This window comes from Antennarius striatus, chromosome 3 (assembly GCF_040054535.1).
Source record: "Antennarius striatus isolate MH-2024 chromosome 3, ASM4005453v1, whole genome shotgun sequence".
In the NCBI taxonomy this organism is placed as follows: domain Eukaryota; kingdom Metazoa; phylum Chordata; class Actinopteri; order Lophiiformes; family Antennariidae; genus Antennarius; species Antennarius striatus.
Genome location: NC_090778.1, coordinates 15664891 through 15688289, shown reverse-complemented (window position 1 = coordinate 15688289; position 23399 = coordinate 15664891). Strand labels below are relative to the sequence as shown.

Genomic DNA, 23399 nt, shown 5'->3' with positions numbered 1-23399 from the left:
TTGTCGTACATATGTCTACACACACTCACACAGCCAAAAATCAATGAAATCCTACACAAATGGAGATTCTGTATATATACAATGTATATATACTGTACATTGCCTGCAGCAGTGCACTTTTCTGCCAAGACAGGTGTCTTTCCAGTGGGGTGGGTTCCACTGTAGTCCTCCCCATGGAAGGAGGAGGGCATGGTTAAGCACATGGATGGAGGGAACCAAGGGAACGGTCCCACAGGCAACGAGATGAGAAGATGTGACTACGAAGAAGAGATGAAGTGTTCCAACCAGGAATGAACAGGACACAAGTTTGTATCAGAGCGAAAAGCAGCAGTGAATCAACATTTCCCTAGACCCCCCATCTAACAAGCGCAGCACAGCTGTACAGGCAACTTACAGCTCAGGGCCGTTAATTCAACCCATCCTTAATAATTGATGCACGTCAAAACATTGAAGATACACGCAAACATGATCAGAATGTGTAAATTGTACTAGTTGGTGATCCACTCTCTCTCCAGGGTGGTTTATTAATTTGTAGGCAGTTGGTTACTCTGAACTATTCATTTTATACCACACCACACATAATATGTTTTATTTCTTCTACAAGTCATACTAAATCTGATGAGGCACTGGTGGAAAAATATGAAAGAAATGTTTTGGAACTCTTGAACCAGTAGTTTCTTCATTTTTATAAAGTTGTGTTGTTTTTGTGAAAACACGCACAACATGAATATTTCAATTAGTGAAAGCGTCATGATGCACCAAGAGCTTGACCAAGGACATCACATCAATATGTAAGCAAGAGTAGGGGAACATATATTTCTGATCTATTTAAAGAAATGTTATGAGAATTTTCAAGGCTTTTTTCTGACATCACGGCACGAATACTAGAGAATCAACTGACTGCAGTCAGTCTTGTATTAGAACAAAAAATGGCAAGACATGGTGAATCCTTGCTCTGTCCTGGAGTAACAAACTCCACCAACCTCTAACATTGACAAACTAATATATCTACGATTTCTATTCTGGTTATCTTCTATTTTTACTTCACAGATTTGACTGGAGTATAAAGTCATACAAATATCATACAATCCTCAACAAGAAAACCATGTGGCTTCCAAAAAGTCAAACTCTTTGTCAGATATAATTAACATAAAGCCAGTGATAAAGACAAGTCCTTCTGCCCGATATCAGCAAGAGGCTCATCTGGCCCTGGAGATAAAGATGGGTGTGGATCCTGTGTGTATCTGCATGTGTGTCAGTGTGTGTATTAACAGAGGGTGTCCGTCTCCTTCACCCACCATGGGCTGGCCATGCATCTCTCATCCACATTCCTCAGGTTATAGAGGGCCATCTCAAGCAAGTAAAGGCTTGCCTGGACCCACCTGGGCAGACCCTCGTGAATTCCACTCGTGCTCACAGACACACTGGGATCAGAAAAGCTGGAGAGAAGTGAGGGATGTTTGTTGGAACTCCACTTGTCTCATCGTTAGATCTGATCAGTGAGTTTTAAGTTGGTTCTCAAGGATCTGAATGAATGACCCCTACCAAGCAAACTCCTGTTTTGGCTTGTGTCCCCACTGTACGGACACAGATTTCTACCCACCGACCCACCCCCCTACTCTCTTACTATTGTGTTGACTTGGCGCTGATGTTAAAGGGAGAGTAGGGCTCGAGTGGGGGGAGGCTGGGTAGGGCTATCATCACCGAGGCCTTTGTCTCTCAGCGACCCTCATTCAGGGTCATTTAGCATGTGACACCTCGAGGGGCACAGAGTATTACAAATGGCACAAAGGAGCAATGTGTGCCAGCGCCCTTATCTCCGACCTGCCTGAGGAGAATGTGTGCAGCAGTATGTGACTTCTAAGGAAGTGTTTATTTAAAGCTGTGGTTGGGCCAAAAGCTTAAAGCCACGGGTATTCCCGCCTGGGCATCAAATGGAACATGTGTCAAGATTGACTGGGGAGGAAACTTAAGACAGGAAAGAAAATGTGAAGTGTTTTCCCACCGTAGGAAGAGGCCTGGTCAGTTTAAACACACTGCCTAAAACACTTATATGAGAATGGAACCTGGATACCAATCACCTGAACACCAATCATATGAAGCATCAATGATGAAATGAGATGTGACGGTGGATCAGATCCTGATTAAAGCAGGACTCCAGTGATGGTAGAATCAGCACTATGCAACAGGTATTTAATGGATTTGTCACATTGAGCAGCAGCATAATACTGTTCTCCTGCAGATCACTGGTCACAGAGGAGATGCTTGTTACCACTTTAACCCAGTGATTTATCTGGGAGTTTAGCCTCCTCTTCTCGATCTAAGATTTTTCATTGTTGGTGACTTCTCTATATATTACAAGCAAATACAGACAAACATGAATGTCAGTTAGCAACACTTACTGGTCTCAAAGAAATTTTATTATTCAAAATTTTCACAAGCAGTTATTAAGGCGTCATGAGGCAACTTGTAGGGGTGCTGTAGGTGGCTGGAGACAAGGTTAATTAATAATTTTAAAAAATAAAAAAGTAGTGCTAACTAAATGATCGGAGACTGATAGTTTGAGCAGGTGCAAAACCATTGGATCAGGACAATTGACCGATAAAGCAAAGCTCCAGAACCCCCCCCCCCCAACATATCCTACTGCTACTGCATTTTGGTTCATTTCACAAAAAATGGGTTCTATGTGCAAGAAAAGACCTGTAGTAAAAGACGTACACATGGTGGCAATATCTGAAATGAAGAAGACATGTGCAACCTTTGATTTGGGAGTCATCATCACAGTATGACCTAGTTTAGGAAAACTGAAAGAAACAGAGTGGTACTCAAGTGCGAAACAGAAAACAAATAAAAAAGACAAACACAATTGTGGTTTTCAATCAAGCTTTTAATGAAAAGATCATAAAATAACAGTTTATTTTCCTCACCACTGTACATTAAGACTGCAAGGTTGTGAGAGCTGAAGTCAGCTGTATTACACTTTTATGACACTTTGCGTTTGTGAGCCCCGTTGCTATGAATGGCGGTGGCTCTGACCTGAATATAAGTTCTCAGAGGAGTGGACAGAGAGAGAGAGAGCCCAGCCTGGGTGCTGCCAAAAGCCACAAAAACGGTCACAGAATCTCACCTTTAATACTGGTGCTTGCATGTTAACTCGTGTTTGAAGTGTAGACGATGGCGTTTGTGTTTGAATGAGTTAATGTGTAAATGCATACATGCCAGCAGCAATGTAACTGGGTATGTATACCTTTGTATGTGTAGTATGTTTGCAAAGGGGAGGAGTTTTTGGCCTTCAATTATTCATCAGCAAAAACCCTACATGTCCATTCCAGATCCTCTCAGCCCACTGATCCCAATACATTATTGAACGGCTCCTCCTGAAGAAAACAGTCCAGAAAAGAAGGTTGATACAACAACTTCATGGAGCGCTTAACTAATCAGGTCTCATAGAAATATATTTTTAGCAGCTAGTATTTCCATTAATCTAGAGCACATCAGTTACCCTGTGCCACTGTAAAGTCAGAAACAGGTGTTAGGTGAATTAAAAGTTAAGTCTGGAAAAGTGGTGCTAAAACTATTTTAAAAAGTTTCATTCAGAAATGGACGGAAAAACAAGTGAAAATCTGTAAAAGGCTAGAATGTATTGGCGAGACATATTTTTGTAAACACTGACAGTTTTGAGGTAATTTAGTGTTTTCTATTCATGACTGAAAACTGCTACTTGAAGTAAATTAAATACAACTATGAGGTGGAAAAAAATGCAGTAGAGGACACTTGTTCGGAGATCTACAGCAGGGGGTTAGGTGTATCAGAGATAAAGCAAAGGTTGATAAAGCTCACACCTGCTTGAAGACACGGGAGGTCATTTCAAGCTGGCTTTGGTTTAGTTTGCCATGGTAAAAGGGAGTATCTCCAATGTGACTGGACAGAGCAGCGCTTCTACTACACAAAATGACTAGAGTAGATGTAATGGTAACAATCACATGAGGTGTAACAAGAAAAACAGCAAATAAGGAGATGAAAACTTGAAACGTTCAGAGCTGCAGTCTCCCAAGTTGCATTTCCTGTATTGTATAATCATTTTAAAGCTTTTGTAACACTGTATGACATATTTTACAAAAAAACACAGAAAAAATGATGAGGTCAGAAGAGAAAGACAAAGAGTAAACCATCAGTTAAATGGGAACTGATATGACAGCTCAGAGGTTGTGTCAGAAGCAGTGAAAAACATACAAAGTGCACTTAGTAAAGCTATCTCGCCCAGCCTTTCTAAAATCCTCAAGAGTAGAACTAACTAATGTCATGAAGAAGAGATGAAAGAAGTGGCTAGTGGTTTAAGACAACATAAGTAACAATGGCCACAAACACAGTGAAAAGAAGTGTTGATTATGTGCATGTTTCCGTAGAGTGAATGCTTTTTTAAATGGAAACGACGTGGCAACACCCAGGGAGAGCGAGCTTGAAAAGATGCCGTACCCTCCTTTCAGATCAGGCAGCTCCCAGCATCTTGCCTGTGTCCACAGACACGCACAAGGGGTTAAAGTTCAACTCCCCTCATGTACAGTCATTCAGTGAGAACTCAAGAATACATGGGCAAACAATCACCCATTGTGAATCACATGAAAAAAAAAAAAACCCTACAGGCTGTCAGGTATAACTGAGAAAGAAGATAGTAAATGCCATAGGCCATTTTCTTTGAGTTGGAAAAAAATTCAGTTCTCCCACAAAACAAGATAACTTCCCAGATTGTGGTTAATGGCTATGTTTTATGTCTTATTTTTGATTCTCAGCTTGAAATCCTCAAAACAAAAAAGGGGGTCCTGCCACCACCTCAATCTCACACACTGAGCATATTCTCTGCAGAGGTGAGGGCAGGACCAGAAATAAATACATTCATCACTGACAATAGACATTTGATAAAAAAGAACACTGTCAATAAGTGTTTGCACCAACTTGGTAAGACGCCCGGCCAGCCAGAGGTTTGTGCTGCTTTTACCCACAGAACACAAGTAGCTAAAAAAAAAAAAGGTTTCAAGACACAATAAAATCGGAAATACTACAATAACATTCACAGTTAAGACTACCAAATAAGCCTGTTTTTCATGCAGTGAACAAATCAAAGCTACATTCTCGAGATAGGCTTCAAGAACCGTCAGCATAAGAGATGTACCATGTTACTAAAAACCCCAAACTATTCAAACATCACCCACCCACTCCTAAATATGAAGAGACCCAATCAGCAGAGATAGTCCTCAATAGCATTTGGATAAAGAGACACAACATTGAGCTAAAGACCCTGGCTGAACAATGCCTTTTGATTAATAGATCAAGGGCGCACGTCCCACCCCCCACTGCTGCAGTCCCATCTGAGGACAGGCCAGAGGTTAGGGGGACTGGGGCACCGGGTCACCCTAAAGCCAGCTGGCAAAGGGGGGCAAAAACCAAAACATCCCTCCTTGAATTGAATATTCAGAAGTTCACCCCACTTTGACGCTATGCTTTTGTTTTGGCAGCAACCTCTGTAGAAAAGCATCTTAGGAAAAAAAAAAAAACAACAACAACACGAAAAGCCACCTCTCTGACTGGCCGAGTCTTGACTGAGGTCTGTAAAACTGTAAAAGTTCATGTAAACAATGAGATAAATACATATGTTTCTTTTTTTTTTAGAGCCACACACGGTTCCATAATCATTCAAATGTGCTTTGGTTTAAAAAATAGTTTGTGGATTTGGGTATGAGCTTTTTTTCTTAGATCTTTGTATAACTTTTCAACTATTTCTGAACATACTGCGTTACTAACTAAAATGTAGACTAGTTTTTTGAGCTGCCTCGCCTTTGTCAAGGCTCTTTGTGTTAGTTGAAAAAGTACCCCTGTTTGTCTTAAATATGAAACTAGTGTTTTGCTTTTCCCATGATTATAATACAGAGAAATCCATACAATACCAGGTCTTACAAATGTAGCTGAGAGTCTGCATTCACAGATGCAGAACAATCCCTGAAATTGAATAGTAGTAGTACTAGTAATAGAAGTAGTAGTAGTATGGTCACAGTTTGGAGTTCGTAGTATTTTTTCTTCGTTATGTCAAACAAGCAAGCATTCAAATGCAGCTACAAAGTCTTTTGCAGAGATGTCTCCAGATATTGTTGTACCAAACATCATTTGCAAGAAAGACATGATGCTGTACTGCAGAGTGCTGACCAGTACAATAACGTTTAAAGGCAGTGCATGTTGGACTCCCTATTAAGCTAGAAGAGGTCAAAAGCAGCAGTAGAGCAGCTGATAAATAACAGGTTTGTGTTTGGAAGGTGGAGAGTGTGAAGAATTCATAGATGTATCATGCAATTACCTAACAGCAGATATAAACGGCCAACAAAACCAAGTAACAACTCAGGGAGTCCAGGATGCAGGTACCTTAAAACGGTGGCGATGTTTGTGTGTAACTGTAGCTGCATCCCTGTTAGAACAAACATTTCACAGACTATAACATGAGGACGACAGAGGAATAAAAAAGAAGACAGTTAAACCAACATAATAGAGGAATGCCTATACCAAAAACTTGTAGTGAAGGTTCATGCTCCACAGTGTAACTGTTAAGGGTAGACACACTGGACAGGTTTTAATGGAACCCATAGACAACAAACGGGCCGTTCCCAGCTTAAGGTTGCTTATGATGAGATAAAGCTTTTGCGGTTTACAATAATTTAAAATCATTCTGTGATCAAGTGGAATACAATCATAAATCAAGGGATGTTGCAGGAGACCCGAGAGTTGTCCAGCTGTCCAGTGCATCTCTGTTTCTCCCTTCTTATTACAAGTTTTCACAAGTCTGGCTCAAAAAACTAACAAGCAACTTGAACTTCACATTAAAATTCTGATTATAATTCCTATCTTTTTTGTCTTTTTCTTTTTTGGTCTGAACAGAACAAATACAATGTAATCAAGTCCTGTTTTTTTTTTAAAGTCAGGGAATATAAAGTGATAAGGACTCTGGATACAAACAAAATAATAAAACAGAACCAAAAACAAAGCAAAAAAAAAAAAAATCCCACATGTCCAGGAAACAATTTGTTAAACTTGACCATTTTCATTAGATGGTAAAGTTTAAAATATACCAGCCCACCAATCAGCACAAGCTTTCCTTGCAAACCACTAGAATCTCCTCAATTTCAAGAGTCATTGGCCCAACTCTATTGAAAGAGTCTATTTCTTCTGGACTTAGAATATAATGCATAATTTGTTTTGTACAGTAAAAAGAAATCAAAAGTGAAATAATTTAGTATGTTATATATCTTAAGTACATCTTTTTAAAAACTTTGGTTATGAACTTGTCTAGCAATGTTTGTTAGTTAGCTCTGTTCTCCTCAACATTCATTAAGATCTTTGGAACGCTAAACATCTGCACTAACTACTACTTGCTCCAGGCAGGAAGCTACAGTACACTTTCTGAGGTGGGGCCACACTGAACAGGGCACCCAAAAGCTATTTGACAAGTTAAAACAACAGCTAAAGCAATATTAAAATGTTTAAAATATATAAGCGTTAAAAACCTGTGTTGAGAGATGGGCAGGTTAAAGCATTAGGTCAAAACTTATCATAATCTACATACTTTTTACAATTAATTACATTGGAACTTTCAACTAATCAACATAGAATTTATAAGAATAATCAGAGGTAGCGAGGTCACAAGCCTATATAAATAGACTGTTCTTTTTTCTGAGGGGAGGAAAGCTATACAGACAAAATATAAACGTACCCACTGAACATTACGTTCAATCTAAAACACCCTTTTCTTTGACCCCAGCAAACTACCCCAAAGCCACCCCCACCCCAAACCCCTCCCCAAGAAAAATCCCAAGACTTCCAGTTTAAACATTCACTGAAACATTACAAGTAAAACAAGTACCTCAATGGGCTCTTCTTTCGGACCAGGATTCATTCCTGGGAGCACTAGCAGGCAAAACCAAAAACAATGAAAATCCTCTCTGTACTACTGTTAACAGCAATAGGGAGAATATGCCTTCTGTTAAAGTAAAACCTAATTATCCCATCATGAAAACTTCTTTCAGGACTTTGTTAAAGCATGATCCCAAACCCAGTTACCCCTCCGCTTACATACAGATCCCCATCACCAACATAGCAAAGGATATAAAGCTGTCATGGTAGAAATAATCTTTTTTTTCTGAATTATTGCCAGTATTGTTTGCACAGGTTTTTGGTTAAAATAGCATTGGAGTACAGGGGAGACTCTTGAGTAAACCAATTTGAGTAACAATCTGAGAAACATAATGACTCAGTGCTCAAAGGAGAAGACTGAAAGGCTGCTGAGGGGCATGAGGTGAGGGGGCAGGGGGCGGGCGTTGACATTATATCAGTACCCACATTCACATTTGACAGACTTGCAACACAAACCAGAAGTCATGCCAATCCAACATGGCTTTGTGACTTTGGAGAGAGACAGGCGTAATTATCCCTCTAAAACTCCTGAGAGGTGAGCAAAAGTCACTTGATATAAATGACGACAAAAATCTTGCAACAACAAGATGTAGTCACCAGCAGCCCACTGTGGCTATCAGCTACATCATTCACTTAGCCAGGGCGTCGTAAACTGAAATCATGGTGTTTTAACTGCGTCTGCATGTGAAGGTGTATATGTGCGTTTCTTTTGCTGTTGAGATGGAGGAAAGAAAGGTAGAGAAATGTTAATTTTCTATTCCCAGAGTTCTTTGGCTTGATGCATTTCTAAGAGGGTGAGGTGTGCATTCTCAGGTGGCTGATGAGGTTACGCTGCTGGGTAAATTTCCCCCCACATAGCTGGCATTCATACGGCTTCTCCCCAGAGTGGACTCGCATGTGCTCTGTCAGACGGTACTGGCGCGTGAAGCGCATGCCACACTCCTCACATGCAAACGGCTTGAGGCCGAGGTGGCTGCGCATGTGGCGCGTCATGGTCCCTCTCTGGGTGAACATTTTGCCACAGATGTTACAAGGGAAAGGCCTGGTTAGCCAATGGCTCTTTTCATGTTGTCTCAGCGTTGCTGGGTCTTTGTAGCTCTTACTGCAGACTGTACACTTGAATGGACGTGTTTCAGAGCCAAAGTTGGCTGGACCCATAGGAGCAGAGAGGTCCTCTGCCTCCTCCTCATCTTCTTCCTTAACAAAGGTCCCTCCCTCCTCTTTGATGTAGAGCTCATCCTCAGTGTGAGTCTCCACATGAGCATTCAGCTGCTCAGAACTGGGAAAGCCCTTACCACAAGGAATGCACACATAGAGGTTGTCTCCGAAAGCTGGCTCGAAACCCTCCTGCCGGTAGACGTAGTTGGCGCTTAGTCCCCCTCCTCTTCCTTTTCTACCTCCAGCGCTCTCTCCATCACTTTGCCCGCTCTCTTCGCTGTGATCCTGGCCATTCTCTCCCCCATCCTCCTCATCTTTACACTGGTCAGAGATTAAGCGTTTTCCACCAACCCCAGAAGAACGGCCGTCTTTAGGACCCACAATCACCCCGTTGACCAGGGTCCTGTCATGATCTTCAGACTTCAAACCTGATGCCTCCTTCTTCGGCCACTCGTTCTTGCGAGCGCCTTGTCGCGATTTTTTCTGTGGTGGGGGGCCATCAGACTGGTTTTGGGTTTCCTCTGAGGCTTTGGAGGAGGAAGAATTGAGTTCCATGGTCTCTAAACCACAGGTGTCCACACCTGGTAGGGTAGCAGAGGAATCATCCAGTGAGGCACTGTTGGTTGTGGATACTGAGGCAGATTGAGGGGATTCTTGGGAGTTACTGTTTGGACTAAGGGCATCGATGGCTGTGCCAGAGGGAGGGCTCTTCTTGGACAGGTCCAATCCAAGATCTGGCTCACCAGCACTTCCTCCACTGCTGAGGTTACCATTACTGCTGCCATTTCCCCCATTCCCATTCCTCCCAGAGCTGCCGACAAACATTTCATCATCTGAGAGCTTGTCCCGAAGGCCTTCATCTGGTGGTGGTTGGTCGGCGTCAGAAGGGGTTGATGGATAGTGGTTGTTGGGGCCAGCAGGAGTAGAAGAAGAAAGGCGCTGGTTGTTGAGGCGTAAGCGGCTAAGGGGACCTGGAGTGGAAGGTTTTCCTGGTAGGGGCTTTCCACCGTTGCGCTTAAGCTTCTTTCTACACAGAGCAGCGAGGTCATGGAGCTGGAGGTAGCTGGCTGCGGTTAAGAGGGCACTGAAGTTCTGCTCACTGCTCTGGTCCGATGAGGACAAGAGCTTCCCAGTGTAAATGAAGTCCAGAACTTGTCTGAATACAGAGGGATTAACCATCTCTGTGTCGAGGTTAATGAGGTTATCGTGGAGGACCAAAGATTTGAAGTAGATGCTGCTTGCCGCCAGGATGTTCTTGTGGGCACGGAAGAGAGCGTTCTCCACCACGATAATGACGTCACACAGGAAGCCCTTGGCTCTCTGCTGGTTGAGTTGTAGCAGCAGTTGCTTGGCATGATTTGGCAGCTCCATTTCCACCTTCCTTCGTTCCTTCTCTCTTCCTACACGAGCACCACCTGAAGCTGGAAAGAAATCAAAAATATGCTTAAAATTTGGAGACATGAACTGGATTGATGGATGACAAATGGCAGCTTGAATATTGTAGTTGATAAGGATGACGAAATTAATGAAAGACTTATGATCTCAACAGAGCACAGAAAAATAATTCAAACTGAAATAAAATTTTATCAGAAGAGAAAGACAAAAATCTAATTTTTTACTTGGTCTATATTGGCATTCACAGATTTGGTGGCAACAAGAGCAATATGCTTTTGTCCTAGGGCTACTCAGTCTCTAGTTTACTAAATCCTTCAGTATTATTAAAACTTACAACAGGTTTAAAACACTGATAATTGCAGAGACTGTACGCCTTACACATTTAACAATTAAGCTGCATCTTCAACGTTATCTTAGACTTTGGTTCTGACACAGCACTAAACTGTTTCAAAATGCCACAACTTCCTTCCTTACGTCCTTCCCTCCCAACCTTTTTTCTTTTTTTAAACAAATTGCAACTGTATATGAATCAGGTACAAAAGCCAGGGTGGAGGACAAACATGGGTGAGATTCCTTTTATTTTCTAGGCACCTCCCTCCTCTTCCATATCTCCACAGAGTAACTCTAGATTCAGTGCAGTGCCCTCCTTGGAAGCTCATTCTAGTCTCTATTAGGTCATGGTAATGGCAGCCCAGCCCTATTGTTTGGGGGTGGGGGTCGGTGGCACAGCAAAGCCGGGGGTGGGGATTAGGTGACACCGGAGCAGGTAAAACTACACAGGAGCTAGGGCAGTGGAGGTGGGGGCAGGGGGCAGGGTGTGGCTCAAATACAAGGACAGTAACACCTGATCTCCCAGACAGGCCCTTATTTCTGGAATTAGGACAGTCTCACAGTCCAACGGTATACCGCCAATCAATTAGCTACGAGTTCTCTACTTCAGGTCTGACAATGAACATACCTGTATATTAAAAATATTTGATTAAATAAAAGCACATTACGAATGAGGTGGGTTTGTCATGTGAAATGTATGTCCTAAACTGGGAATGTGGGGGAAAAGCACAATTTTTTTACAGCGCTTGATCAGAACAAGGAATACCACATTGCAAGACGGTACAAATACTGTTTATGGAAGCAGAAAAGAAGGATTTGATTCAGAAACTCACCCAGACCAGCTTAAAGGTAGAACATTTGGCTAAACCCAATACTAGTATATACTGACGAAAGCTCTTTGGTTCAGGTTTACTGTTACCAGGCAGACGATGCGGAAACACACATTTGAACTATAAAAAATACCACTGAGCGACAACACACGAAGGCATTGTTAGCTGTTGATAGTGAGGACACTGTAAAAAACAACAACACTGAAAGCTGTTAAACGAAGATGTCTAGCTGATACAGGAAAGGCAGTTCTACTGGAGTGATCATTTCTCCCAGGTCCAGGCCTGGGCTTGTCTTCTCTGCTTTTGACACTTCTCATGGTCTTCCTCCCCTCCCCCCGTCTTTGCTCGGCTCCTCTCCTCCTCTCCCCCTCTCCCCTCGATCCTCCCATCCTCACCAGTCCCTCGTTGGGCATGCAGGCGCATCCCGGGAACAGTTTGCCATCCCCAACGTGAATAAAAATGAGCTATACTGGAATGCACAACCCAGATCCGCAGTTAATGGTAGAACGTGCTACAAAAGGTGCACGGCAGTCAAACCCTGCAGGCGGTAATGGAGAAGAGGGTTGGAAAAGAAGGGCCTCTGCTGTGATGCCAGCCAGGAAGCCATATATCAGTCAAGTCTCTCTTAACATACACACACCTCTGCAGGCTTTATGGGGGGATTCTGGAGGCTTTTCCAGCAGACCGACATAAAAAGGGGGCTGGGCTCAGTGTAGTGAAGCCAATGCAGGAGGAAAAAAAAAGCCCTCCCCCAACCCTCCCCCCCACCCAATCACCCTACTCAGCTACCCTCTCCCCCTGGCCTCTCCAGTGCTGTGCTGTGCCGGCTGGATTCCTGGGAGCTGCTAATGGATTACGGCTGATCTATATGCAGCTTGGGTGGGACACGTGTAGGCCCAGCTCCACTTCCAATGGTGCTGCCCAGGAAAGCAGGCTTAATACCACAGGGGACAGACAGGCCAGGACCATCATGGCAGCTCCTGTAAGAGGGTGGGCAGTCTTTGCAGTTTGTGGAAACATGTTCAATACCCGATCAAACACGTTCTGTTACAGCATTACCAACTCACAGTTAAGGTGTAAACTGGATGGATGAATGATTAGGAAGACAACCCTACATGAAGAGCCAGGCTGACACGTTCAGTTTGACGATATCATGTGTGTAATGTTACGTAGTTGGTGAGCAGTATTTCCTGCAGGCTTGGATCTGTGTCTTTTTAAGGCCACTGCAGAGGAAGGCAGGGAAGTTGAGCGATTGCAAGATAACTGATCACGAGGATTGTGATAACTGTGAGGATTGTCTGACTTTATATGGCACAAAACAGACAGCTCTGGCCTTGGACTGCGGTCTACAGGAGAAGTAGTCCTTCAAACACCAACAGAGGATCAGTTTACCTTGCCTATATTGTTGGCACTACTAAAACTATAGAAGTTTGATGACAGACGGGGAAATCTTTAAAAATGCCACACCCTACTACCGAACCTCAATCTTCATTCATTTCAAGAGACTGCTGTTGGGAGGATGACGCAGCAGGGATGTTTACGCGGATATGACAGACATGACCAGGATAACATATCTGTATGTGTGTTGAGCATGGAAATGCCCCTAGCGATATATTAACGTCAGTATGCTCTCAATTAAACTGGTTATACCAGCAACCTGGATGATCTGGTTTGACTTCATTTACTGCGGCTTGTCCTTGCATCCTTTTCTCAAGGGGTTTATGGATTAAACGGTGAGCTAGTAAAGCTTTTAAAGTAAGTTTTCCTGCAGTGAAGTTGAGAGGGAGCAGCGGGCTGTGGCACTAATCTCCTGAACGGAGGGCAGAGAGCCAGGAGAGAGGGCAGAGGTGAGGCAAAGTCCTGTGGCGCAATAACAAAACACACCCTACTACTGTTAAAGGTCAACTGCTAAACAACCAACAGAAAGGAGGACAGCAAGATTTTAAAAATATATCCAACCTGGGCTTTATGGCAGTGTTACCTTTCACAGAGATTCCTTCAGACCATTTACAGTACTGAGTTTGTAAAACTGGGTAGATGGTGGTATTGTACTGGGCAGAGGAGACAAATGATCATGTTAAGACGGTTTGAAGGAGCCAGAGCCAATCATGTGCACCAGCTAAAGGCCTCTCTGTGTGCACACATTGACAGACAGTGCACTTAAACACATGCACACAGCACACACTTAGACACACACCCCCAGAGAGTATGCTGGTGGGCAAAGGGAGTGGGGGAGGTGTAAGGGGGATGGTACAAAGCCAGTTTGAAATACACGAAGCAAACCACCTCTGAGCCATTTCAACATGGCTGACGCCGAGCTTGGGTCCAGCAACAGCAAAGGGTACTGCAGTTATTACGACTTCACACAGTAGTAAATAGGACTGTATGGGTAATCATATCAAACCGAATAGCGCTGCTTCTCTGTTACTCGCTCCTAACTAGAGCTGCATCTAACATTATAAATAAAGCTGCCTGTTTCATCAATTGGTCTTTTTGTTTTTAAAAATGCAGAAAAATGTAAAACAAATCACATTATTTAGACAGTAGAAATTTATTTATTTCATTACTTTGTATTGCAAATGCAAAACAACTAAGTCACAATCAAAGGAGTTGAAAACTCATTCCCTATAATAACTTTTACGCAGAACATCAACCCTGGACACTGATCCCAATCTGGCGAGCCATATCAGAAAAGCTGCAACGGAAACGCCAAGCTGGACAATTTTGACAAGATTTAAGGCTTGATCAGTCGTGTTTTAAATTACATCAACTGCATTGAATGCAAACATGAGAAAACAGGTGCATGACCCTGTGTTGTATGTCAAAAGAACACAGGCACGTGAACTACAGTGTGCAAATTGTAGTCTGGGTAAAACCTCTCCAATTACGGTTCATTTTCTGTCCAGCAGTGTGGCCATGTCGCAGACAACACGTCCTGCACAGGGAGCAGTGGAATGAAAAGAACCCCAGCCGTTTTTTCACAGCAGGTGTTCGGTGGTCACTGTTTACCCCAGATGTGCAGGAGTTGGGCAGCAGAGACTGACAAAAAGAGTCTCACATAAAGCAGGTGATTCCTCTAGCATGTGCAAAAAAATTCTTGTGCTCAAATCCATGGATCAGTTTGTGTGTGAAGAAAAAACTGCTGTCTTAATACATGTCAGGATTTAGTTGATGCACGGAAGAGAACAACAGTAAAAATAAGAGGAAGGTAGAAACAGGTGCAATCACACTTGTGTGTGCAGCAATGTTACCTACATTTGAAAGTTACTCACAGCACCCCACCCTCTCCTTCTGGTAAATGTAAAAATTAGTGCTGAACATTTGCGTAATAATGGCACAACTTTTAAGTAAAAGATTACGGGGAGCCCAACAAAAAAAAAAGATAAAAATCAAACCAATCTCACTTTCTGCAGATGATGATTTAAAGAACAGTAGTTTAAATGATTGATGAAGGTTTGGTATGTCCATGCAGAAGTCAGTAATGCATGAAGACAAAAGTTCAGTGGCCTCAAGGTATAATGGTTCCTATAAAACCTCATAATCCACTTTCCTGGCAAGGTTGTGCAGAATTTGACATGGCTTGTGGCAACTTCCCTTTTTAAATGTTAAATAAATGTTCAAAGAAATTCTAAAGGGAAGTTTTCAATGTGTTATTGTGAAGGAATAATGTTAAAGAAGTACATTTGAACACAGAACATCCCTGAATACTTCACATAAAAAGTAGCACCAGCAACTGGAGCAAACCACAGTTTATTATGAAATATAGGGCTTCTCTAAAATTTCCAAGTTTAGTGGTGTTTTGTCTTAAAATAAATGTCAGAACAGTTTATTAGAGAAAAATCCTTTCAAATCTTCAGCGTCCAGCAATTTAGTTAAGGAAAGAAAAAATGAGTTCATATTTAAAATAACACATGCACAGGCATTTAAATAACACATGAACTACATTTGTCAAATGTAATTAACCAAGTTAAAATATGAGACTCAGACAAAAACAGTTCTGGATATGTAAACGCAAAAAAAAAAAGCAAAATCATATCTTTTGGAAAAAGTCACGTTAACCTTTCTCTGTGCCTATAGCTTGTGTAAGGGTGCAACTACGCTCTGTCACTGCCTTTGTGCTGCATACTGTGTGTCAGTGGCAGCATCAGAAGTATAATCAGGAGAAGTTAAATATGAAGACTGAAATGAACGCTTAGATTTTCAGAGGCGTGAGCAAGAGAAGCTAATGTCACGTGCTACACCTCACAACGTACCCCCGTCGAAAGAGAAGCAATCAGTCACTTCACTAGTAAATGAACATACAGTATGATTGGTGTGATAAAGTGACCTCTGTCCTGAGCGAAGGGACTGCATTGATGAGATAACCCCCCCCCACCCCCACCCCTTCCCTACCTGTGAAAAGAAGCAGAGCCACATGACCTGGAGCATAACGTTTCTGCAGAGGACAGAGGGCATGTTGGGTAAGGAGAGATCTTGTATGGTCCAAGGTTTTACAGGGATGCCCCCCCCCACACACACACACACATTCACCCCCACCCCATTCTACTTCAGCCTTTAAACGCTGCATAACCTTATGGCTATCAGTGCTACATTCCTCAGACTGTTTCTCCTTTTTAAGAGAACAACAATCCTGCCCTGGGGTTCTTCAGCCACTCAACAAACTAGACTACCCTCCAACAGACAGCACCAAACAGGAAGATCCATACAGATACGACAGCCAAGCACAATATATATAAGCCCTTGTCTCACATGTCAGCAGAACATATAGCGTAAGTAGCCTTACTGCATTGTGCTGCCCACACACAACAACACCGTAAGCCACGATCACAGTGTACTCAGGATACAGAGCCTGTGTTGAGAATGGGAAATCACACATAGGGTGAGGCAAGACCAACCGGCTGATCATGAGGATCATGAGGCGCAAACACAGCCTCAAATTACCCTCCAGGCCCCACTTTAGAAACCAGAGTAATCAATGGAACTAGTCACATTGATCAGTTGACCTGACTCGGTCATTTTAAAGACAGATATTAACTAGTTCCACAGTTAATGTAAAGAAGCACCAACAGCATTCTGTATTTAACAACAGTGGATGTATACAGACTAACGACTACGATGATAATATAGTGAAACTGTTTGGTCAATAGAATCCTCTCAATGCTGTTGTTTCTTGTAGAGGTCGCACCGAATGTCTGACACCGAGCCCAAATAAAACACGGATAAGTATCGAGTCAAAATATGATCTGATATCCTGACCCACACAGGGTCATCATCTCTCTGGGTTTGTTGTGTAACTAAGAGAAACACAGTAAAATACAACAATGGAATCAAGACCAAAGTCTTCAAAGCTTACTGCCGTCACAGATGAAGCATCGACATCATCCAACAAATCTAATCGGTAAGGCCCGGAAATTCCAACTTTACCAGGATCGCTAGATGAGATTGTTTATTGTGTCAAATGTATTTGGAGAAAACACATCAATCTACAAAAACCCTGAGCGCTATACATGAAACTGTATTGTGGAAAAGCAAAATACAGCAAGCTGTTGTGACACCAGAGTACCCGTATACACACACACACACACACACACACACACACACACACACACACTTCAGGGTCAGAGTACCCAGCCAAAATACAATCATCCAATTCAACACTAGAGCATCCAACAACCTTAACAAGAAATACAAAATACATTTGACTTCAAATTTCATAAATGTTGTGACTAAAACTTTCCAAGACACAACATTCAAAACATCGATGAAAAACATGTATGAAGACAGTTTGTGTTGTGTGATTAAGACACAAACAAGACGACGCACAACTTTTCTCATATATGACAACCGAATAAAATAAAAGTAAGTGGAGCCTCTGTTGGAACAACATTTAGTATTCAAGCTCCAAGTGTAACCAATTTAAATGGTGTCTCACACAAGTAAAAATAGACCATAAAATATAATCAGAAGTCCAAGTTGAGTCATTTTGTGTTGTATGCGTCATAGCCCAGACTGGAAATGTTTTTAACAGAACTTAACATTGGCTATACAACAACCATTTAAAGGAATTCACATTACTGACATTCCTGTGCCCCATTATCTACATGCCTCTTGGTACTTTAACTGCACTATTCACCTGAGGAGCCAAGCTGCCTTCACACCTGAGTACAAATATCGTTCCATTAGTTGCCAAGTGATTTGAGGTTGGCCTGAATTAAATAATCAATAGTGCATACGGATTTTGTCGTTTACAACTTAATCCGAATTATATTACAACCAAAAATCCATATGCGGTTTTTTTTCTTCTTCTTCCTGTACTGCACAGCAGGTTTTGGGTCACAATGCAACGTTACACGCACACTGTTGCGGCTACAGTGTGGATGATAATAATAATGGTTAGTGAGCAGTAGTGAACAGTCTTAAACCAAGAAGACAAGCAGAATCTTCCACTAGTGTAAAATTCACGTTTAATCCAAAAAGTACCTGAATATTTACGAGTCAATGTGAACTAATCAAGACCAGCATATACACACAATTCAGGTCGCACTGAAGAAAAAAGGTTGAAACATCGCGGTGCATGCCAGAGCAAATTGCGCAAAATGCAGTGCGGAAAAGAATCGTCCCATCGATCCCACGTTATAGATCACATTATCTTAAAGTTACTTTTATTTTACAGTGCCTCATTGTTCTAGATGAGATGAGAGCGTTTTTAAACGGAACCTTTTTTTTTTTTTCCTGTCAACTCTCCGGATCAATTTATCAAAAAATGCTGGATGGTAAAAGACTTAAAAAAAAAACAAAACCAAAAAGACTTGTGGAAATGTTACATTTTAGGGAAGCGCAGCGTCAAGACTATGTGGTGGATCTCCTCTGACGCCAAATGTGCCACCCTGGTTAATTACGTGTTACACACTCCTGGGATCGCTTCCAAGCGCACGACGCAAAAAAAAAAAAAAGAAAAAAAAAAGAAAATGAACGCACAACATTCGTAAACAGTTCAACATTCTCCAGATATTTCGAGCAGGAGTCCCGATATACCCGAAAACAAACAAGACGCGTATCTCTGGGCTTGCCAAGCCGACTGGAGACCCTTTTTTGTTGGCACGCCGTGGAGGAAAAAAACATTACCGCTGCGCCGAAAAAAACCCTTACAATCCATGCAGCGGCTGCGAGGAAAAAAACCACTCAAAACCGAAGCAAATCAGAACTGTTACAAATTTAAAACCAAAAACGAGAAGTGATTTCATTTAGATACCTTATTACATCGGTAGGATCGTTCTTCAAGCGTTCGTTACCATCCTCTTGCTCATCTCACAGCCTTCGGGACGCCATGTTGCAAAGCTTATGACGTTATAGGCTTCCTCACCCCTGACCCACATTTGAATAGAAACCAGCCCAGAGTGCAGCAGAGAAAACATCCCACTGTGGGAGGGCTCGGCTACTTTTACAGCCCAGGATCCCTGGCAACGTTTACCTGTAAGATGGTAGAGCTAGGGCGAACAACAGAGGGTGTGACATGATGTGTTGGAGCTGTGCTTTAGGTCCTATCCCACTGAATTCATACTGCAGCTCCACGCTGTAAGAACTGACTGGCTGGACCAGTGGGTTTATATATTAGTGTTTGATCTTATGCTTTAAATAAAATGAAGAGTTAAACATATTGTTTTGTGACAGTGTGGATAAATACATGCGCTTCAACGAGCTGCGCGTAAAAGCAACAAATAACAAGAATCGTGTTACCTGACAGAATGACTGAATCAGGAGTGATGAGATCAGTCTGATGACATCAATTTGTTTTAATCAAGTAAACTAAATGTTGTAGAGCTTCACTACGTTTAAATAGAAGTCGCTGCAGTGACACACACATGAGATAAATCAACATTTTTTGTAGTGTACATGTTGAGCTCAATGGTTTTTCATTGGTAGAATACAGACTAATGCAACAAAAGGTGTGTTTAGTGGTTTTATTGCAGTCACCACAAATAAATCCGTCCATCCAATTTGGAATGACATTGGGTTGACTTAAGATATCGCCCGAAATATGAGAGATTACGTTTTACCTGACAGCCAAAGCTAGATCTGTGGAGTGGCCATACTTGTTAAACATGTCATCAGAATTGAAAGAAATTGTGGGGCTTCAGATAGTGGGCACCAGATGTGCGTTTGTTTACACAGTAGTACCGGACCAGCCTTCATCTGATAGTAAAGATAATGGCCCTCACCTACAATCCACTTATTGAGCGTCAATCAAGGAGATTACCTTGATGAATGCAAATGGACTGTTCTTGTCCAGCGACACTAGACTGACTGAGCCTAAAGTCTAACTTTAATCTCCCGTGCGTAATGTTTATGGTTCACATTCCGTGGAGATAGACAGGATGGCGCAGTGCCAAAGCGCTCTTCTGCCACTCTGCGTTCGCCGAGGGATCTGCATTCTCTGAGGGGAAGATGGGTACATTTACATGTGAAAACACATGTTCGATACTTCCCATAAGAGTAAACCTCCTGTCATCAGCTGGAACAGCCTGTATTTCACTGGCGCGTCATGCAAATGTTAATTCAATCTGGACTCGACTGTTTATGAGGTGCCGCATTTTCATCATCAAACTGTTCATATCCTAAAAATCTTTTTTTTATTGAGTCTTACATGATTATTTGGAACTACACCAGTGTGTCGGTGCCAAAATGCCGCAAGCTCGTTGTAAGACGTCTGTTTGTGTATTTCACCTAAGGGCATTTTTAAGAGAATTATTTAAGGCGTCGACAAAGGAAAATAAAGCAGACACGCACACATACGTTTAGGAAGTTTATCTAAACAAATGAACAGAAATGATCTAACCATTCGATTGAGAATTCATTTGTAATTTCCATGATTACTTTGAAAAACATTTCTCATGCCTAGATATCTAGAATTAACTTTAAACAAAAAAAAATATTTGACTTCTAATAGTAATGAAAACAAACCGCCATTCAGTGTCCCGAGTCTGCGCATGGAAAACATTTCTACAGTCATCCTCGATGCGTGTAGCTGTCCTCTGTGTATCCACACCGGGCAGACAGCCATGGAGCTGATTGTCTTTGCGTAACTCCTACTTGGAAAGCGATCCGACCTTTAAACGACGCGGGAACCGGGTGCGTTTTGGGCCGAGCTCCCATTTGTGCTTCCTTAACAGAAAAAGAGAGAAGAGCATTTGGATCAAATTCCACTTTCAGTCATAAATTATCAATTCAATTAAACTGAAGACGTTTGTCTACGCGTTTTTCTAGCTAAAGAATTCATAGAGACATATAGAACACGAAACATTTTTCATCCCAAAAAACCCCACTTTCAAACCATGTGAAAGCTTAAAATTTCCCATTAATGCATAATCATAGTGTCAGTGCAAGCGTACATCGGTGCTCCACTATACCCATAGCAACAACTATGACAAGTTGTGCCAAGCATCAGCCAACAAATGTGGAGCAACCAATCACAACACTTCAGGTGATAATAAAGTTAAATAATAGCGCTACACGTCTGAAATGTGTATTTAAGTATCATGACGAATATCTTTGACTGATATTAAGCTGGTGTGCAAACCCTTCAAACCCACTCTCACCTCCACCTGTAGCGGCTTTTCCACACTTTGGTCAACAGCGTCGTTCGGAGCGCAGCGCACCCCCTTATGTACAAGATGGGAGTCGTCAAAGCGTTAATTCGGGGCAAAATCCGTATAGGATCAGTGCCTTCATTCTTAAACACGTAACAGGCTATTCTAGTTAAATTGCAGGTTGCAACATGACAAAATATTGGAACCCAAGCCCCCAAGAAAAAGAGAGCTACCACTAAAATAAGGTAAATCGACGCTCGTTTGTTCTCTCTGTCCTCAGAAGGAGGCTCCTTACCTAGTTGGAACCTGGCTATGAGGAACAGTCGTATATTCAGCCCTATCATTACAATCACACTGAAAATATTCGCCACAAACGTACCAAAGATCGTGATCTGCCTGGCTATGCCCACCTTTACCAGGTTGTTGACGGCCACTATCAAGAACGCGTAAACCCAGTACGCAAAGATGACCACCAGGGTTCTGTTGCGGCTCATGACCTGAGAGTATTTAAAAGGTGACGCCACCGCATGGTATCTGTCGGCCTGAGCCGCCAGGATGGCGATGAACGACAGTCCCAGAAATGTGGGAACAATAAAATGGGTACTCGTTGGGGAGTTGATACGGTCCTCCACGTCAAGTACGCCCACGTAATAGTAGGACACGCCGGTGCAGGTGTCACTCAGGCAGGTGCTCAGCATGTACATGAAGCGGTTCTCCCTGGACAGGGCCTTGTTCATCAGGATGGAAATAAACACAGACACGTTCATGAAGATGATGGCTGCAGCTAAGCAAATGCTGAAAACGATCATCAGCACGTTGCCAAAGCTGGTGGGGGGGAGCACTAGAGACCAACCCTGGCTGTGGTTAGTCATTGCTGCGGAGTCAACATGGTTACACCGGCAGCAATTCAGCAGAGAGGGTGTATGTCTGGCTCTGGTTTATGTACAGTCAAGCTTACAGGAGGATGATGGTCTGGGGAACCTAAATCCCAAGTGGACCACAAGTTAACAGTCAAACATAAACATCCAGGAGAACCCAGGGGTCTCACTAGACCCATTTCAGTGAGGCGCAATAGTTTTAACAAACTCCAGATGGTTCCTTTTTTTCTTCTGGACTTATTTTTTTTATTGCAGCACTCAGTAATTTCCCACTAATCAGATTTTTTTCCGGTCATCTTTTTCATTTCTGCAGACAGGATTGAATCACCTTGGTCTCACCACAGTGCACTTTGACATTGAAACCATTTTGCTTTTTTTAAAATCATTGTTATGTTTGCATGCTATATGGTCATCTTTGATTGATATCTTTTTAGCTTCAGCGACTGAATAGCACAGCAACTATAATTATTTATTTGGTTAATTTCAAGTGAATAAAATAGGTAGATAGGTGGGTGGGTAGGTAGGTAGGTAGGTAGGTAGGTAGGTAGGTAGGTAGGTAGGTAGGTAGGTAGGTAGGTAGGTAGGTAGGTAGGTAGGTAGGTAGATAGGTGGGTAGGTAGGTAGGTAGGTAGGTAGATAGATAGATAGATAGATAGATAGATAGATAGATAGATAGATAGATAGATAGATAGATAGATAGATAGATAGATAGATAGATAGATAGATAGATAGATAGATAGATAGATAGATAGATAGATAGATACTTTATTAATCCCATACATAATAAATAATTATTACTGGATACACACCTGGAGACAAAAGAAACGCTGACATCACAGGACAGGACATACCACCAGACATACACTACATTAACAGACATATACAGTGGATCATTTGTTAGTTGTCTTTTTAGCACTGATCAGAACAATGTTTAGCAATTTATTTTCAGAAAAATGTTATATCGCATACCAGGTAAGTGGGGAGAGAGCATGAAGGATGCCCAGTGAAGGTGAAGCCATACATCTGTTACTTTTCTAATAGTCAGATTTTGAGCAATCTGATTCTTGAGGAGTATTTAATTGTCTTTGTATGTATCAGGTTTAATTAAATTAGATTGTCTACAATTTTTGATAAATTAGTAGCAATTAGTGAATCTATTAAATTTATGGTGTCAGCAACATTACTCATCTCAACATTCCTCACAAGGCAAGTTGGAATCCAAGGGTGTCAGAAAGCATGGTATAGTAGACGTGTGTCACAGGTATTCC

General features: G+C 42.1%; 1 protein-coding gene and 1 long non-coding RNA gene across 2 annotated transcripts; both read right to left on the bottom strand.

Moving 5' to 3' along the window:
- Positions 1–7923: 7923 nt before the first annotated feature.
- hic2 (hypermethylated in cancer 2) lies at positions 7924–19005 on the bottom strand. Its single transcript, XM_068311110.1, has 2 exons — positions 18919–19005; positions 7924–10532 (listed from the first exon to the last, which is right to left on the bottom strand). Exon 2 carries the CDS (start codon positions 10480–10482, stop codon positions 8740–8742), a length of 1743 nt encoding a protein of 580 aa, XP_068167211.1. The 5' UTR covers positions 10483–10532; positions 18919–19005; the 3' UTR covers positions 7924–8739.
- A 1510-nt stretch (positions 19006–20515) lies between these two features.
- Positions 20516–21744, bottom strand: LOC137593199 (uncharacterized). The gene is made up of 3 exons (XR_011035097.1): positions 21633–21744; positions 21263–21325; positions 20516–20828 (listed from the first exon to the last, which is right to left on the bottom strand). It is a non-coding gene; the product is annotated as an uncharacterized lncRNA (long non-coding RNA).
- Positions 21745–23399: the final 1655 nt, after the last annotated feature.